Genomic DNA, 20,177 nt, shown 5'->3' with positions numbered 1-20,177 from the left:
TAATAACCTCAAATGTAGTGCTATGTAACGAGTGCAGTACCATTCAAAAGATTGTGTTTGTTTAATTGTTGGTGACAATAATTTCTGAAAAAAACCCACAAATGAATATGGCGTTGAGCTCTTCATGCATTAAAACTCTTCAGTATGTACATGCGTTTAACATGCGTATGTGTGTTCAATTCCTCTCCCAATTTAACTCTCATAAAAAGATCCTTCCCAACAAGTTAGAAGATGAAGAATAAAGTAAAAACTTACCATTACCTGTGTACAGGCGTGAATAAAAAAATAGAAAATAATATAGGCCTACCTGATGTTGCCACGCGGTAGTATAGCAACCATTCCATTAGGGAGGCAATAAAGTGTATACCAGACATTCAGAGCTTTTTTTTTCCTGCCACTCCCCACCCCCCCCCTCACTTTTTATGACGCGTAAACACTGAATTATTGAAGCATATGCCATGAGTAGGCAAGAAGGCATCCCGTGCTTAATTTTTTTTTCACTGCTTTCGTGCCAACCCTAAAACTCTAACTGTTACAAGTATCAACTCACTGACGATAGAATAGTAATAACGAAATGATGATACACAGTAGGCCCTACAAAACATTTACAGTAACAATATTGGCAATACTATGAATATGATTATGATAACAATGATGTAGATTTAATAGTGCTTCTAATCAAATAATTAAATAATAACAATAATAATGATGATAACAATAAATGATAAAAATAATCATAATCATCATCATCATCACCATAAAAACAATGATAAAGTAAATTCTTCCCTTTCATTTTCAAGCTTTTTTCATTCAGTGTAAAAGATTTGTAGTTCAATTTCGTCTCAAGAAATGTGGAATTTGCCAATCCTAGTTTCAAATTCGTCTTTTGTCGATCATTTTCGAACAAAGTCTCTTCAATTTAGTCATCAGTCACACATTTTCGTCATTTACAATTCAATACGTATGTTACTCTTAACTGTGAGAAATTGAAGGATAGCAGGAAATAAAAAAAAATACCAATACATCACAACAGAAAAGATTTTGAGATAAATTTGAGGACAAATTTGAAGAAAATTATCGCTAAAAGACGAAATTGTTTTCGCTGTTATGTGCGCAGCGAGTGTGACGGACGAATTTGTTGTTTGAAAAGTTCTTGAAATTGAGCGAACATAAACGAAATTGATCCTTTCATTTTCCAGTCGACGGGCGGCGAAAACGACTTTCAATGACACTTGACGATTTCGAATGCGATGCCTTTGAAAATGGTTGACGTAAAAGATATTACAAAGTTAATTAAATGAATTGAATAGGAATTGCCCGTTGTGTGTTTCTCGGGACGAATTTGCATAAATTTTTTTTGAAATTGTGATTTTTAAAAATTACGAAAATGGACGGGAAATCATATATAATGATTATAACAATATCAACAATAACAATGAAATGCTGACTATGTGAAATGTGAAATATTAAGATGATTTCACACTGTGTGCTGTTTTTTCAACAAGTATTCACATAGCGATATTCTGTTTCACACTGTTATTTGCTGATTCACAATGATGAACGCTGGAATTTCATGATGTGGAGAGATTCCACACTACATGTGCTTGACGTTATGTCTCACACTGTGGGACACTGTGTTTTTCAAGGAGCTTCATGGCTCTTTTTAGCAGGACTTGACCGTGTGTTCACGCAGCGTGTTTATAAAGTCAACACTGTGAACACACTGTGGGACACTGTGTTCACACTGTTAAAACGTTCCAATCTGACACTGTTTCAGGCTGTGATGATTTCAGCACGGAGAGAGTGGTCAACAATGAAAAAAAAAATTAAAACGAGCCGCCATATCAACTTAGAATCTTATATTTGGGCCGTATTTAGACTTCATTATGGTTCCGTTCAAAAACTACGAAGATAATGTTGTTGCAGGCCCAGAATATTGTGACAGTGTAATGGTACATCGTAATGTAGGTTTCAGCTGCATTTAAAAAGATTAATTTTTGTATTATGATATAGTTATTACAGGTATTATGGCATAGTTAAGTTCTGCAGGTCGTTGTCACATTATTCAACATATTTCGAATCAGGCGATAAGAGACTATGTGAATCCAAGTTAAGAATATTCCTATTAGTGTAATAACAGTTTAATGGGCAACCGCAGATAATGAGTAGGCCGACACGACTATAGGAGAAGCTTGCATTTCCGTATTCGGTATAATCAAGGTACATTCAGGAATAAAGTGATGGATTGATTGAGCAAACTTTGTGCCATCAAAGGCTATACTATAACTCCCAATCAAACGCATTACTGGCGTCAAAAAGTGAAATATTCTTGCAAATTGGTCAAAATAATGTCCTTAACTTACCTCTCTATAGCAGATCGTTTCACCTTGGAGTATTATTGCTTACATCTCTCTGGTTCTTATCCATCCTTCTGTCTGTGATGGCGTTGCATGGCTGCTTTCAATCTTGCGTTTCACGCTTGCCGTGCTCCCTATTCAGCCCCCCCCCCCCTCCATCCCAACCCTTTCTCCCTCTCCCTCCTCCTCCCCTCCTAGATGTACCTCCCTCCCTCTCCCTTCCCTCACACTCCCCCCTCTCTATCTCTGTCAGATATACATTTACCATGAAGACATAGGCATAATTATTCCTCTTTCACTCTCTTTCTTCACGCACATCACGGACTGCCCCTCTATACATACTAAATGATATATGACATTCCATGTTTATGGTTACCTAATAAAAAAAAATGCATTGAATCACCCAATTGTTGACGTTCTCAGTAAGCAAATTCAGGTGTACACTACGACTGAAAAACAAGGGGGCGGGGGAGCAAGAAAAAGTAACTACACCCCCTCGGTAAATCTTTTTATTCATAGCTTAATAATATTATTGTTTCGATGAAATTAGGGCCTACTCATGTATCGCAACAACAACAACACACACAAATCCACCTTCGCCAGGGGGTATACAAACACCGTTTCAAAATACGTTGATAAATCGATAATTTGGTCATATCAAAATAATGAGCAAACCATATAAACCCATATCGATCGCTGATTTTAGTTGTGATAACGGGGCCACCCCGAACGATGTCTATGTGTGTCTTTATCTTTACGAGTATTACCCATAATATTATCGTCTCTATGAGAAATGGAGTGTTTGCAAGACCTCCGTATATGTGTGTGTGTGTCGTGTTTGCATGTCAATGGTTACCAATGGTAAAAAGAAAAAAGGAAATCGGGTTTTACACATACCAAAGAATCCTACAAAGGCAGCGGCTTTGATAATATCCTACTTCAAGGATAACCATTAATGGAGAAAGAGCTGTTGCTTTACTACCCATTATTATACATGTTATATTATAATATGCAACGCTTTTTGTACAGTACAGTGGTGCAGAAAGGTGTATGATGAGAATAAACTTTCAGGGGGAGAGTGGCAGAGGATGGCATGTGGAGGAGGCATTTTTTAGATAATCTTATACAGACAAGGCTTGACATTAGTGGGAGCCCAGAGTAACCATAAACAGAAATAGATAGAAATGGTATGCTTCTGTGTCACCGACCCTTCCCCCCCCCCCCCCCCCCACCCCACACACACACACACTCAGGTGGTCATCCGTACCGCATGCGCGTTCCGATTTTTTCGGGAAAGGGGTATATTTTCGGGGTTGAGCTCGGGGAAAAAAATCCCCGAAAATTCCTTCAAATAGGGATTTGCTTTTAATCATTTCCCCCCGAAATATTTCTTATTAAGCACGTTAGGAGTAGTTTACAAATCTTTCCCAACACCTATCATACATGTCCACTTGTAGAAAAGCCAAACTGGACCCTGAGTGAAGGAAAAGTGCTGCAGGAAGTACATCTTCTCTGGTACATTCTGCATGAGAACGTCTCTAACTGTCCATGCAGGTCCTGAAATTATGGACACTCTTCCTTTATTTAGGAGGTTATTTCGTTATTTCCCTTCAAAAAAGCATGTGTGTGTGTGGGGGGGGGGGGGGGGTAATTCTGCCGGCCTCCCTTTCAAAATCCTAAAATATGGGCGTTATTTTGATAGCTCCCCTTCCAAAAGCCTGTGATAGGGGTCAAAATCCTAACCCATTTTCTTCCGTAAAGGGGGGTATTTCTAGGAATCTGGAACATTGACCGCATGAGTGGTCAAGATCAGGCCAGTGTGAAGATTGAAACTTGATGATAAAAAATGTGATAACAATTATTCTTTCTTATGTTGATGTTGAGCTTTGTTAATATATATATATATATATATATATATATATATATATATATATATATATATATATATGTATATAGGTACCAGTATAGAAAAGATGACGAAGTAGAGTGGTAATGCATTTTGACAGTCCAACAGTGCTATTTATTCAGACCAATTTTCGACGAATACATTAAATTGTCTTCTTGATTGTCGACCCTGAGGAAGACGAATGTATTCGTCGAAAATTTGGTCTGAATAAATGGCACTGTTGGACTGTCAAAATGCATTACCACTCTACTTCGTCATCTTTTATATATATATAATTATATATTATATATATATATATATATATATATATATATATAAGAGAGAGAGAGAGAGAGAGTGTGTGTGTGTGTGTGTGCGAGGTAGCCCTGATCTTCTCGAACTATATTACAATTTTGTATACATTTGTTACCACTCTCCGTATCCGATTTCCTCTTTATACTGTAGAGTTTACGTCATAGAGGGGATAATGCTATACCCTTACTTTTACAAGGCCCCGAGAGTGCAAGGACTCAGGCATACACACACACACACACACACACACACACACACACACACACACACACACACACACACACGCACACACACACACACACACACACGCACACACAACGCACGCACACATACAAACATCACAAATCATGGTTGCAGTTCAATACACGGACACAAGAGCATACCTGTTCATCAACGTGCGTCCGATTGCGAGCTTTAGATCTGCTAAGACCAGGGAGGTGGAAGAGATTCCACCTCCCTGCTAAGACATTGTAAGACGACGTTATACACCTCCCGGGTTGGTCGATAAAAACAGCTGGCTCGCGCATGTATTGTGCAGAACACTATTTTCTTTTGCCTAATAAACGTCGTCTTAGCGTTCCCGTCGCAGATCGGATAAACTCACCATAACTGTCAGCTAGCGTGATTCGTCAAACTACATTTTCAGCACTTGCCACTTGCCCAATAAAGGTAGAGGGCAAAACGTATATGATGGACATACACATGTACATGATGGACATACACATGTACGCACACATTGAGTAGGCAGTCACACACAAAATCATACATAAGCAAACAACGGCTCTCAATCAGAGTTAGAGAGGGGTAGGAAACGGAAATTCAGCCTTTCAACCAAACGAATAAATCGTATGGGACTGAAACTCAAAAAAATATTTGGACAATGATATTACGTGAAATAAATTCATTTCATCTGTGTGTTTATTCATGTATTGCATAGTTGGTGCCCTTACCAAATATTTCATGATACACTGCAACAGTACTACATTATCTACAAACAAGTCACGCATTTCGCAAAGGCTTTAGTTATATAATATGTATCATGTGATGCTTTTCAAAATGATTGTGAAAGCAACAGTAAGAAATTGCTGTACAACAGCACGTTGTTACAACAAAAAGGAAGCATGAAACGTTGTCTGGATTTCACGGTACCTGTACAACCGTTTGTTGAGGCCTATGAACTTTTTACTCTCCTTAATGCGTGAAAGCAAGACATGTTTAAACTTAACAAACAAACAAATAAACATACGTAGGCTCTACTTCTCATACCAATATGGCTTGATGAGTCGTCGAGCAAATTTTATTTAGCACTCGAGTCATTCTACAATTCCCCTTTTTTTCACTTTTTACATGAGATGCCTACTTCCTCATTGTTATGTCATATTGCTATGGGAACGGAGACATCAAATTATGCACGTAAAATATTTTGTATACATACTTAACATCTGTTGTCTTTTTCTGGAGCAATCGTTTATTTGCAATCTCATCAAAGGGAGAGTATATTCGGGACTCGTAATTCTTTATTCTAATATTTCATGATTGCAAACATAGCCAATGGCTGTTTGTTAAAAAGAATGATATTTTCAATCAAAATGAAAAAAAAGAGGGTAGATTTAAGAATACAACTACATCTGTGCCGCATGCACAACATTATGCAAAGTGGATCCGAGATGAACAATAAAGACCGATTTATACATATACATTATAATAATAATGATAATAATAATATAGCATGAGTGCAGTAGGCTTGATCCAAAATCGTTCCAGCTGTGTTTGTAGTGAATTTTGATGACTGCTGTATCACACGTAGCACCTATAAATTTATGACACAGCCTCTATATTAATCGTTAACATTATTGTTTATTCATCTCGCCCCTGCCTTCGCCCATAACCCCTTTATTAAATATTTTGTTTGTTTGTTTGTTTGTTTAAACAGACAGGCCTAGGGCAGCGAGAACCGTTGCAACAAGAGCGGTGACACTGAATCCAACGCTGGTGGCGCTGTTACACAGTTCAGAAGTGCAGCAATAGGTACACGTGGAGATACCAAACAGGCTGATACATCCATTGCTGCATATGGAGGAGCAGGAGCGGGTCAGAGCCGTGACGGAATTGTCGACTTTCACGACAACTTTCTGTAGCCAATGAAAGGAGTAAATAAGTAAATAAATCGGTCATAAATACAGAACGAAACGACAAGTAAGTGATTCATTGCAGCATAATGGCCATAAAAAGTCGCATTTTAGGCCTGCATGATTTTGAATTTTCTTTTCTCTGACAAAGTTACCCCTCCCGATCCGAAACTTAAAAGTATAAAATAAAATATAACATAATGCTCTAACTAGGTTTTTGTCGACCTGTCGATTTCTGCTTCAGTTTCTCTTTCTCTGGTTTTCACCTAAGAGGTTTGTGAACATACTTATGCCTGAAAGCCCGCATAGAATATGTAGAAATATTTTAGGTATATAAACTAGAAATAGAGTTGATAAATGACAAGTAAATATTAAAAAAAAAGAAACAAGCGCATTAAATAATAAAGGAAAGAAAAAACATAATATTTAATGCTTTAGTTGCATACATTTATGAATGAATAAGAACGCAATACGGATTTGACATGAAATAACCTTATGCGGTTGCCCAGTAAAAAAGTGAAAGGGGGGAGCAGAGCGAGAGAGGTAGAGAGAGAGAGAGAGAGAGAGAGAGGGAGAGAGAGAGAGAGTGAGACAGAAAGACAGACAGACAGACAGACAGACAGACAGACAGACAGACAGACAGACAGAGGAGGAACATGAAAAAAGACAGAACGAGAGGAAACAAACAAAAAGATGGCGAGAGATGAAAACGGAGGATGGCTGCAACCAAGCACTCAGAGCGCCCTCTTTTGTCCCTTACCGCGCAGTTGGAGCTGCAGGAGACGTTACTGACGCCCGATGAAGCAAAGGGGTCCGTACACTCGTCGCCACCCACGCCAGAGACGTAGGCGCAGGAGTGACAGTTGAATCCGTAGATCGGAGCTGCGCGAATAAAGTAACAAGATGCCGTAAAATGATTTCCACACATACCTTAAAAGTCGCTGAATAGATTATATCTAATATCTATAATCTGGGAACCTCATTTGCCATGTTGATAGAATATCGTTCCCCTTACAAGCCCTCCAAGATACAACAAGCAATGAATAATAATTGTACAAAGGTAAAAATGAAATGTACTCAGTGATATTGAAAATGATAATGAACTACTTCCAACTTGTCTTGCTGGTAATGAAAACCTTTTTTGTTATTAATGCCGTGTTAATGTCTTTTCTTACCATTCCTGGTAAATGGCTAAGTACTATAAAGGGAGAACTGTGTCATATCAACAATGCCTCATCTCTTTCGAAACAGCCCTGCTGGAAAAAAAATTCAGTGACAAACAAAACATCGCTATGTGAACTATCTGTGAAGAATAACACTGCAGTGTTAAATCATCTTGACACTGTTAATTTCGAGCGTTTTCACATAGCTGACGATGTGAACTTAATGTGAGACACCGTGATCTTTCCAGCCGGGTTGTTGTCAAAAGGAGTCAATTTTTAACCAGAAAATTATCATCTATTAAATTTTGTTTTCTTTATTGGTACATGGTGCATCAGATTTCATTTACATTTTTTTTTTAAATCAGGGTATACTGCAATAAGCAGATTAATCGTGACGATCATTACAATAAACATTAAATGGATTCCAGAGTTTAATAAATAAATATATACGGGGTGATATTGTAAACAGAAAACACAAAAATTTAATGAAGGAATAAGAGAAGAAATAGGTGCAAAAGTCCCTGGCATGAAAAGGGTTAAATCTCAACCCGTTTGTTAGGATAATAGATCATGTCTTTAAGCTACAGTACTTCTTGGCCTTAACAAAAAAACAAAACAATATGGATTAAGTCTCCACTTACCGATGCAAGCGACAAGGACCAAAGCGCAAAGCAGGGAGTTCATTTTGAAGTTGAAGTTTCTTCTTCACAAATCTGCAAACACGGATAGGAGAGTAGAAGAGATTATTTAATATGATTATGCCATCAAGATGTTTTTACGTCAATTCAAAGTACATAATTAAAGAAAAATGAGAGCACAGTAACAAACTCTGCAGTAATAATAAAGTGAATGGAACATTAATATTTACAATGTTTCATATGAAATTTGCACAAATGTGTCCCAAAGTGAACGTAAATTCCACTAAATGTAAACTAAAAATTGCCACTTTAGGGCACTACCAGGGTGTTAGATATTTTCAATTTGTTTCAGTTTAATGACATTTTATTTCAAGCAAAATATACTAGTAAACATATTTAAGTAAGTTAATAATAAATTGGATAAATCGAAATACGCCGGGGCACATCTAAAGAAGTAAAAAAAACTTGCGACAATTAACGTCTCACACGTGAAAATAGTTCTCCACTGAGACGCATGTGAAATGCAACTTGAAAAAGATGAAATAAAAATAATTATATAGACCTGTATAATATTTTTTGTTTTGTTCTTTACATCGCGTCAGTTCTGAAATATCGTGGGGGGATCCACCTCAAAGTCTTTTATAAATACAGTCCTCCTGAATTTAAAGCAAGAATAATGCACTCAGCATCCACACAAGATGTAATTTTTGAGGCAGCCTCCTTCATTATAGACCACACTAAATTAGTTATTTCCAGGGACCCGTTGCATAAAAGTTACTATTATGGTAACTTTGCCATCCAATGGTAACTTCCATGGAATTCTTGATTTTGATTGGCTGTTGAGTATTGTTGCCATGGTAGTTATCATTGGATGACAAAGTTACCATAATAGTAAGTTTTATGCAACGGGCCCCAGGCTGGTATAGCTTACCAATCTTTTACATACTTTTACCCCAATTCATTTTGGTGTCTTTGAAAACAAGCAAAGCAGTGGTCCTTTCAATTTAGAGGATTTTTTTTCCTTCTATGTACAGGAGTTTGTACGCAACTTATGTATCCTGTAACAGTGCCCACGATGCTCTGTACATAGAATATTTCATTGAAAGGAGTTGTCCGGAACTTCAGTAACTATGACCTAAAAACAATTATTTTTATAACTATGGAGGGCGTCCACACAGCGGGGAAGATAATTTGCGTCTTCAATAGACTTTCTCCTGTGCAATCGATAACTGTGACCACAAACGTACGCGCCAAAATAGTATATCGATTTCCTTACTATCAAGCAATTCATCAGCATAGTGAGCAGACGGTTTTACTTTCTGTCATCGTCTTATGGCAGCGGAACGATCCCTAAATCACCAACACGCAACAACACTAGCTATAGTATAAAGCCATGAATAAGACCTGTAGGGACGAATACTTTGATTAGCTTGCTATTCTCCTGCTATGCTCCCGAGGTGATACGCGAGATAACGTACAACTGAATAACTGCCGTGAATGAGTTTATTTCCTCATACAGTGCTTCTACTCCATATCTACTTCAAAGTGTTATTACGTACCAAACTACCCGGATCACAACAGAGGTTGATCACAATACGCAATGCTATAATTATGATAACCTGTAACGAACGTATCACTGAAAACACGAGTTTATACATAGCTAAATGAATGAATTGAGTATCTGAATAATAAGAACGACCCAAGTCCATAGAACGCCATTTCGAGTAAACTTAAAAAGAAATTCATATCTTTTTTATTTTTCAAATGATATTCTATTTAACTGTGATGGGAAGGCAACATATACAAATTGGAACATATATTATCATGACAATTAACAGTTACATTAGTTGTGGAGAGGCCATTTTGTGTGATGGACTTGGGTCGTTCTTTGAGTCATATACGTGATATTCAGCTATAGAGATGAGAGAAGGATGAGAGAGGGCGCTATAATATGAATGTCAGAGCGGGTTGATAGATAGAGTTGCGACACTGGGGTACAAAGGTCACGTCAAATAGTTCCCCCTGGTCGTCGATGTCGACGAATTATTTCTACAGGGTTTTCACTTAGGCGCGCAGTACCCGGACCCAGCGGCAGTGTGAGATACCATTGTTGCTTGCGACGGGAGTGTGACTTGTTGAGAAAAATGTCCTGTTTTTACGGCAATCATGTAAACTTAATGAAGTAGAGAAAGGAGTACTTACTGTCGAAGTCAAGGAAACGGATGCAAACAACCGGAAAGGATGAAATATTTTCAGAGTTGTTTTAACGCTCCTGGATGATGTTGATGGGCGAACGTCAAAGTGTAAGGACGGAAATATCATGTAGTCCCATTCCTTTACAATTGTTGTTGTAATTCAAAATCCCGGGCTGTGGGTCTTTACTTTTGTTATGACGACAAGGGGAAGCTATTTTGCACTCTCGCGCAAAACCCATGCGCGGAGCGCGTAACTCTACTTTGCGCGAGCCACGGAGCAAAATAACGATAAATGCACTGTTGCGTCATAATAGGGTACGCGGTTTTCTAAAGTCTTATCGACATCATACGACCAGGGGGAACTATTTTTAGGGATTGACCAATCAGCGCGAACTTCCGGTGTCGCAACTCTATCTATCAACCCGCTCTGATGAATGTAAGAATGACCCAAGTCCTTCATTCCTACATTCATATAAGATTTAACTAATTCATTTCAGGCACTTCCGGGGGTAATTAGGATGTATCATTTGTACACAAGATAAGTCCATGCATAAGCTACAATTTCTCATGTCAAACTGAATTTGGTCAAAAATTGGTCTTGGGTCGTTCTTATATTCAGGTCTTCAATTGATAGATTTATGAAAACATTAAGAAAAGCTATGGTAGTGAATATTACAGTAGATAAGGATGTGAATAGATGATAATTGAATATACACACGAAAGGTCGATATGAAGAAGGCTTTATCATGTTTCTTCTGCTTTCACTTGCTTATTTCAACACGATTTTGTTTTATTGCAATGTTATTTCGTGATTGTGGTAATTTCATTGTAACAAATACATTTCTTACCAAAGAAATATGAGAAACACGCAATCGAGATCAGTTAAGAAATATAAATCATTGATATAATCAACAGATAATAGGAAGAGGCACAATTGATCAAGTTCTTCCGTCCGATTTGTTTGCTTTTTGCTTTTATTACCCTTCGTTTTTTGTTTTATCTGATCGCTGTATACGTAATAACACAGCATTATTCATCAAATGGTGAAGGAAAGAGTAAAAACTTTGATACCAATAGTTATAATGATAATAGCATATTATTATTACGATGATTATTACTATTGCACAAAGCTGCTTCTTTGTGCGAAGGGACTCTGTCTAAGTAAAGATAATAATGATAATTCACAGCATTCATAAAGCGCTTATCACATACAAACGTTTTTAAGCTCGATGTATGATTTCTCATCATGGACATAGTATGCCTATTTTCTAATTCTCCCATAGGGTCATCTATCCTGAGAGTGGATATCATTACAATAGCATTTGATAAAAACATAACTATAGAAACATAAAACCGAAACTTCTACTGACTCTTAGATACATGGTTGCCATTTTTAAATCTTTTTTTAACTTTTTTTTTTTACTATGGAGATTTGCCTTCACTATCAGAATTCAAACTCGTCACAAATGTACTGAAGGAGGTCATAAAAGAGAATGAGAGATGCTGAGGGGAAAACATTCTCAAATCTAGTAGATTTTCTGATAACTATTCTAGTGATTCTGGTTGGGATTACAGAAGGTAGAGTTTAGTGGTGGGGTAGCTAATTATGTAAGGTAAAGACACTTTCAATTCCAGAAGACTTTCTGACAGTTCTAGCGGCTGATTAAGGCATTGGGTGTGAAGGTACATAATATTATGCTATTCCCAAATCAGTGTAGATGAGTGATACGGCAAAACATGGTAATTTGATTTTCTTTTAATGTCGACAAACTATTCTTCTTTATAATCGCGTTTTATTTTATTTTATTTCTTTTTGAGTTTGCTTTCGGCAGTATATAAATAACAGTTTAACAGCCAACAAGTAGCTCTCGTGTGCCAGCCTCCCCAACATCAGAAGCTAACATGACGGAGACACCTCTTCTCACAAGCCTGAATCGCTCAAAGCGACTTTCGGCATAAATATGAGAATATCAAGTGTCATGTTCATCATTTTCCCCAACCCGCACCCCCCCCCCCCCACAAACACACACACACCCTCTTCACCTCAAACTCCACCATACACTGCCAGTAAAACATGCACATCACGACTGCTGATTTGCAACCTCTGCTCTCTCTTTGATCTTTTTTTTTTATTTATTCATTTATTTATTGGGGAACCAAGAAGGATTGATAGAATTAGCAGAGCCTTAAATTGCCTATCAATCCACAGTCGATCGCTTTGGTTAGCATAATATTACGACTAAGAGCCTTTGAGTGGATGAGAATGATGATAAATTTTTTTTTTCCCAATATCATTTCGGATATAATTTGGCTTCTGTACAGAATACCACCCACCCAAATTTTATCTTGTTTTTAAAATAAATCTGCAAGTATAATCGTGAATTTAGGTGCAAAACGTAAGATATGTTACCGATAATTTGCGACATCAGCAGTTAATGTGTGTCAGATGAGAGTATTTACATCATTCTCCGTGATAAGGTTGTTCACACATCTTCACAATGTTCTTGTTTGATTATCTCAGCTAAGAGGCGCTAAGTCCGCTTCATCGCCCCTAACTGAAAGCAAAGAGAAACCGTTCCGAACCCACGTAAGTGCTGTGCAAACAATGTGAGTAAATCATTGAGACGTCAAAGAGGGAAGCAAATAAAAGGAGAAAATCGTCTAGAGATATTTTAAAAATGTTTTTCTTTTCTTTTGTGTGCAAAAAGACAAGATTCGTGGTGATAAAAAAAGACTCAGAAGTCATTTTACTTACCGGGTCTAACAAAACTTGAAGGGCTTTCGCCTGTATCTTGATAAAGACTCACTTGTGCTGATGACAGAGTTTTGAATTAGCAAGGTTCTCTACAGGCTCATATTTTGTATCGGAAGGGCTTAGCGACTGGTTGTTATGTCATACAAGCAACCGGTGATCGTTATGGCAATGAATGGATGGGATGCACTAATCCCCTGTGGCAATCACCTTCTGCTCATGCGCAAGTTCTTTCAAAAAAAAAAAAAAAACTATAGCGGGACGATCGATACGGCGTTTGAGAAGGGCAAGTGAAATGCGTTCCATCTCAGGAGCCGGTCGTTACATTCCTGTGGCGGTTGAGGGTGACAAAAATTGGGCCAGAGCAGACGTGCGGAAGGGGAGAGAACATATCCCCGCAGGGACAGCTGTGAGAGAACAGTGGATGAGCTTAGCAACATTCATAAGAAAACTAAATGTTCTGTCTGTCTTTGGAAGCAACTAGGCTCAGTCATGAACATTGTAGTTCGAAGACATGGGCGAACTTGTGGGGAACAAACAATAATTCAAGGAAAATTAACTAACCATTTACGCTGTTGCCTCAAGGATATATTCGGAGAAGACAATTGAGGAGGAGGCTGAGGGGGAAGGAAGCTGCTGCAGGTATACATCATAGGACACGTAAGGGGAAATTCTGAGCCAAACTGGCTTAATGAATCAAACATAACAAACTCACAACAAGACATGAATATGTTAATTATTTACTACACTAATAAAGTAAAATATATACAGGGTGGCCCAAAAAGAGCGGAACGCCTAAGATTTTTAATTTCAGCAATATTGTTGTAAATATGTCATTATGTTGCATACTATTGGAAAGGCCATTCTTTTCCCAAAAGAATAACACAAAATTCTTTAATTTTGGTTCATGCATCATGGTTTTAGGACCCTTTTTGTTGACCCTTGCAATTTTCAAAATGTGATCATTTTGCACCCTCAGAGACACCGAAATCAGCGAGAATTCGGCTTTTCATAGAAGCAGTAACGTTCACAATGTGTATCATTGTCCGTTACTATTGTGAATGAGACGACCTAACGACAATACACTGTCCGCCCCACATTCCGCACATTGCGAACGCTACTGGTTCTACGGTAAGCCGAATTCTGACTGGTTTCTGTATCTATGAGAGTGCGAAATAATCGCATTTTGAAAATTGCAAGGGGTGACAAAAAGGGTCCTAAAACCATGATGCATGAACCAAAATTAAAGAATCTGGTGTTATTCTTTTGGAAAAAGAATGGTCTTTCTAATAGTATGCAACATGATGACATATTTGCAACGATGTTGCTGAAATTAAAGATCTTAGGCGTTCCGTTCTTTTTGGGCCACCCTGTATATATATATATATATATATATATATATATATATATATATATACATACATATTCGTATATATATATATATATATATATATATATATATATATGCAGATAGATATGTATATATATATATATATAAATTATATATCCTTATAGTTATAGTTATAAAGATATAACTTGCAATTGTGGTCAAACTGCTCAGTGACAGAGATGATACGACTATGACATCCAAAAAGCATCCCTCGTATCATCTTGTATTTCTGATCTTGTTTATTAGATAAGCCAAGAAACTTTACTAGAAATAAATACAAACGTATCAACCGAAAAATACAATACAAAAATAGCGAAATATAAATCATGTGTGTACTTGGAAATTCAGCAAAAGTAAGAAGCAGTAATAGCAACGTCTCGTTAATTTTGCAATGAATATCTAAGTAACCGTCCACCAGTGAGGTTTAGATCACACACCTCATGGAATGTAAAAGTGCATTCACCTTCAACAGATGCAATTGGTTGTGAGTTTGGTATCAAGCAGTTCACGTGTGAATAAGACCACGGACATTGATTCCCTCGTGTTACAACGTGAGATTGGTGGCTCGCGTCCCTTTGACGGCAGAGTTTGGGCCGTCTATAGGCATGGTACCTTCGAGGTGTTAAAGCCGCCAGCCTCGTGGTCCTGGTAGATGGTTGCTTTATCAAAGGCATGTATACTTCTCTTTCTGGCAAGTAAATCAAATCTGACTTTACTGTTATTCAACTCCTTGATTCAATTTAAAGAAATTAATTGAAAGAAACCTCCTCCTAATATAGAGATAAATAACCATGGACTTATCTATTGCAACTGCGATCATGGATAGGAAATCCAAACATTGAAAAAAAATGAGGTCAGTCATCCACATTAAGGAAAAGATATTTCTCGTCACTATGGTAACATGATACTAAATTACAACTTCACTGACGGAGGCTTTGTCCAGTTCTGGTATTTCTTCCGTTTGTCATTCCGTTGATGCAATTAAGGACACAAACATTATCGCAAGCTTTTGACGAGCCATTACACTACTGCAAACCAAATCCCATTTGCTAAACGCTCGACTACAATTTGCAATTCTTGTTTCTTGCTACAGTAATAACTTCAAGTCACCACTTTTTTAATTACCTTAGTTCGTGAAGACATTTCATATTAAATTGCAATGAAATGAAAAACGATGAAATAAAAAAATCGTCTTTTGTAATACGGTGAGAGAGTTGCATGCATTGAGTATATATGGAATAGCACCAAATGGAAGCTATTTGAGACACTAGAGATGAAGAAAGTTTTGGGCACACATCTCAAAGAGCCATCAAACATCGAAAAAAAGTCGAACATTTGCGAATGTCCACCTGACCCAAACAAGCCTTGGAAACTTAATTTCTGTTCTTCAGTAGGCCTACTGTTTATATAACTTCCTATTCACATCATTTCATGTAAATGCATGTGGTAGAATGAAAGGGATTTCCTATGAGAACTATAATGTTTATTATGACTATTTGTTTCGGATGTAGAATTTCCAAACTCTCTTCATTGCTTCATTTATTACTGATTTATAAGTCATTAGCTAAACGTAATAGAAAATTAAAGTGGCCATCTCTCTTGAAATTAGAAAGAAAAAGTGTTTTAAAAGATTTAAGAATCTGTTCATTCCAAACAATCTTTCACTGCCAAAAGTAAGGTAGGTGGAAAATTCACAGCTGTCATTTCAAAGTGACGAATGGGCACTCTTCTAACAATAAACCGCTATCAATAATACTCAATGGCTTGAAGGGTTGTATAGTTTTGGTTGAGAGGGGGATAAAAAAAATAAGATAAAGTGGCCCTGCTAAAACATGGGTCCCACCTGTTAGTAGGACCACTTTGCGTACGGATATCTCAGCCATTTAAAAAACCGTTTTTTAATTTAAAATAAAAAAAACTTTAAATTCCTTATAAAATCGTATGCTCTTTTATATTTCATAAGAGGTTTCTTATTATGTCACAAACGAGCTGGAAACCAAAAGCCGAAGTTCACTACAACTAACTCATTCCTTTAAGTAGAGTGAAAACATGACGATTGTTTTACTCTTTTTTTTATTGGTCTAAACTTATTTTCGCTTCTTAGTTCTTATTCGTCGAAAACGAAATATTTACTAAATGAAAAGAATATACGGCGAGGATTAGGGCCATATGTTTCATGTTTCAGGTTTAAACCTGAAATATCACTTGTGAGCTGATATGAGATGATAAACTATTTCAAACAGGAGCCATGAATGTTAATATATAATATATATATATATAATTATATACATTGTGAACACATTAGCACTGGAAGCCGTATAAGTACTTCGGCAGAACATTGGATGGAAAACACGAAAATTTGTCACCCGAAATAAATTCAAGGGGTCATGTATAACATTCCATAGAAGATTCCTACTTATGGTTTGAAATGAGAAAAGTAGGGCAACCTGAGAAAACGGCAATTTCAATTATATTCACACACAGTTTGTATAAATACAGTTATAATGATGAAAGAATACTTTATCAGATCGCAATGAAAGACGGTGTTTATTGTACCCCACTTCGAGAAATGAATCCAGTGTCAACAACATTGTGCTATGCACCGTTCCTGTGTTATGTTATATGTACATATATTTATATATAGAAAGGGAACGATCCCTTGTCAAACAAACAGTTACATTTAAATTAAAGTCTAATTTTCTTTTGATCTATAAAACAAACACACCTGAAAACAAATGATCTGTACAGTGGGACGGGTAAGGAACCATTTGGAAGGATATATCAATTCCAAAGTAGATAGAATCATTTCATGTGTGAAAAATACTACTACTAAGAACTAAGATACAGAGCCGCGGCGAGAGTGGCGATTAACGACGTCAGGCTGAATCCAAGGCTAGCCGCGCCGTTGCAAAAATCGCTGTCGCTACAGCAGTAGTTGCATGTCCTGATGGTGAAAAGACTAACACAGCCAGAGGTGCACGACGTGGCACAGTCCCGGGACAGGGCAGTGACCGACCCGTCTACTGTGACGACAGTTTTCTGCAGAATAAAATAAAATTGAAGAGATTTACCTACAATATATCGAATGCAATGACGCACAAGGAGGCTTCGGAAATCATTAAAGTATACAGTTTATCAACACTTACACTACATTTTCCACACACACACGGACAAACGCACAAACGCACACACATATAAAGCTCTGAAAAAAACTTTCAGGAGATGTGAGTGCGTGTATTTGTGTGTGCGTGTGTGCTGTCTGTGTAGTATAGAAATGTCTTAAAGTAAACCATAACCCAAAGAGAACTTTTAAGAAGTTTGTATAATAATGATATTAATGATTGATATGATTTATATAGCGCTAAATCCACTCTGTAGAGTGCTCTAAAAAGTGAAGGAGGTAAGGAACAAACAAAATGCAAAACAATGAGTAATAAAAGGAGGCCTTAAACAGGTGAGTTTTTAGACTACTTTTAAAGGAATCTGATGAAGAACATTTTTTTTTGGCTGAAGGTAAGTTATTCCATAAGATGGGAGCAGCATGGCCAAAGGCACGTGTGCCCTTTTGCGTTGGAATCGCTGGATGAGGAAACTTCTTGAGTTTATGACGTCATGTGTAAACAAAATCATAAATCTTAAGTATTGCTATACTTAATGACGTGGACGATAGTTTTATTTAAAACCGTTTCTGAAATATAAGTAATTGTCACCGGGACGGCTTATTGAGAAAAGAAATATTAATATTTCTTTATACTGTATTCCGGTTTTATTCTGTTATTGCGAGATTTTCATACGGGGGTGCTTTCTGATACAACTAATTAGATGATGTAATACGCGTTAAATGTGAAAATGTGAAAATTTGAAAATTTCTCTTTTTTAATCACTGCCTATAATGATAAATAGTGCATGCTTTAATGGTGAGGGATGCCGACGTGTGCACTTACCGTGCATGATCCATCGCATGTTTCGTTGGTGATGGAGTCGGATACACTGAACGGGTCGAGGCATTCGTTGCCGGTGATTCCGGTCACATAACTACATCCGTTGCATGTAATGGCGTAAAGGGGAGCTGTGTGGCAGGGAGAGAAAGGTAAGAAATGAGAGAGAGAGAAAAAAGAAGATGGAGAGTGTTTTTCGATAGTACAAATTGTAGTCATGACCTTTTCCAGTTTGTTAAATTCGGTGAAAACATTCATTCATTCATTCATTCTTTATTGGTCTATGTCAGACATAGAAATTTGGCTTCCACTGGCATTACATTGCAACAAAATGATCGTAACAGTTCACATAGTTTACATCACAATTACATGATTACGTCTATGATAAGCACAATGAAAACAAACAACACCCTACAAATCTATTACACAGTACATACACAATATATCAATTCTTTATAACCCTATACATTGTATAAATCAAACTACTTCAACCCTTCTCAAACCCCCAATTTTAAATTTACAAAATAATAACATAATACTACAAACAAAACTTATATCAGAAAATTCAAAATAACACACACACTCACACACACACACACACACCTAAATAACTAACATAAGTCTCAGCATGACAACCAGTAATATCAAACATAACATAGCTAAATAAACCCTCTAATATTCCCTATTATAAAGTTAAATAAATACATCAAATCCCTTCAAACATATATATAATACTATTTCAACATTTATACTTACAATGTATACCAAAACCTTTGCTCCATAACCCACACCAAGGAAGGAGATAGAGAGAGAGAGAGAGAGAGAGAGAGAGCGAGAGCGAGAGAGAGAGAGATACAGATAGACAGAGAGAGAGAGGAGGAGAGAGGAATGTGAAATTTGTCCTGGCCCATAATCCATGTGAGAAACGTGAATTCCACAGCTTCCAAGTTTGATAAAACCTTCCACCATTCCTAATTTCGTTTAATTCTCTTCTGTCTATACATGTATACCAAGGCCAATTAGAACATGATGAAGAAACACACTTGTAATACATTGTTGCTGCCAGAGTAGCATCTTCGATATCAAAACGTTCCCAGAAATAGACCAAGACTTCATAAGTGAAAAAACGGACTTCCCCTTGTGGCCTAACAGTGTACAGACTCGACAGAGCATAAAAAGTAGACCATACGAGCATTTAGTATGGCTTTTACTCTAAAGCATGAGAACGCATCCACACTCTACAAATGAATTGGTAATCCAACGTTTTGAATGTTGTCACTCTTCGAACCTTTTGTAAATTTGAGATCTAACACCCAAAACGTTGGCTCTACCATTTCACTTTATTGCTCGCTGAAAAATGATTTGATAAATTCAATGTGTGTTAAATTTACAAACTGTTCGAGGAGTGACAATATTTA

At 37.1% G+C, this 20,177-nt stretch overlaps 1 protein-coding gene across 1 annotated transcript; it reads right to left on the bottom strand.

Moving 5' to 3' along the window:
• Nucleotides 1-6,479: 6,479 nt before the first annotated feature.
• Nucleotides 6,480-8,530, bottom strand: LOC139734150 (uncharacterized). Its single transcript, XM_071644958.1, has 3 exons — nt 8,488-8,530; nt 7,444-7,565; nt 6,480-6,686 (listed from the first exon to the last, which is right to left on the bottom strand). The coding sequence occupies exons 1-3, from the start codon at nt 8,528-8,530 to the stop codon at nt 6,480-6,482; spliced, it is 372 nt and encodes a 123-aa protein (XP_071501059.1).
• Nucleotides 8,531-20,177: the final 11,647 nt, after the last annotated feature.

The sequence above is a fragment of the Diadema antillarum genome, unplaced genomic scaffold (genome assembly GCF_040938485.1).
Source record: "Diadema antillarum isolate AM-2024a unplaced genomic scaffold, OU_Dant_1.0 scf00000025, whole genome shotgun sequence".
NCBI classification, from domain to species: Eukaryota; Metazoa; Echinodermata; class Echinoidea; order Diadematoida; family Diadematidae; genus Diadema; species Diadema antillarum.
Note: the sequence above shows the minus strand (reverse complement) of the source record. Positions and strands in the feature narration are given on the sequence as shown.

Excerpts from the sequence above, each read along its gene's own strand:
- LOC139734150 (XM_071644958.1), bottom strand. The coding sequence starts at position 8,530 with ATGAACTCCCTGCTTTGCGCTTTGGTCCTTGTCGCTTGCATCG. Across the intron at positions 7,566-8,487 it reads GGTCCTTGTCGCTTGCATCG|CTCCGATCTACGGATTCAAC; the intron begins GTAAGTGGAGAC and ends TTATTCGCGCAG. Across the intron at positions 6,687-7,443 it reads CCTGCAGCTCCAACTGCGCG|AAAGTTGTCGTGAAAGTCGA; the intron begins GTAAGGGACAAA and ends CATTGGCTACAG.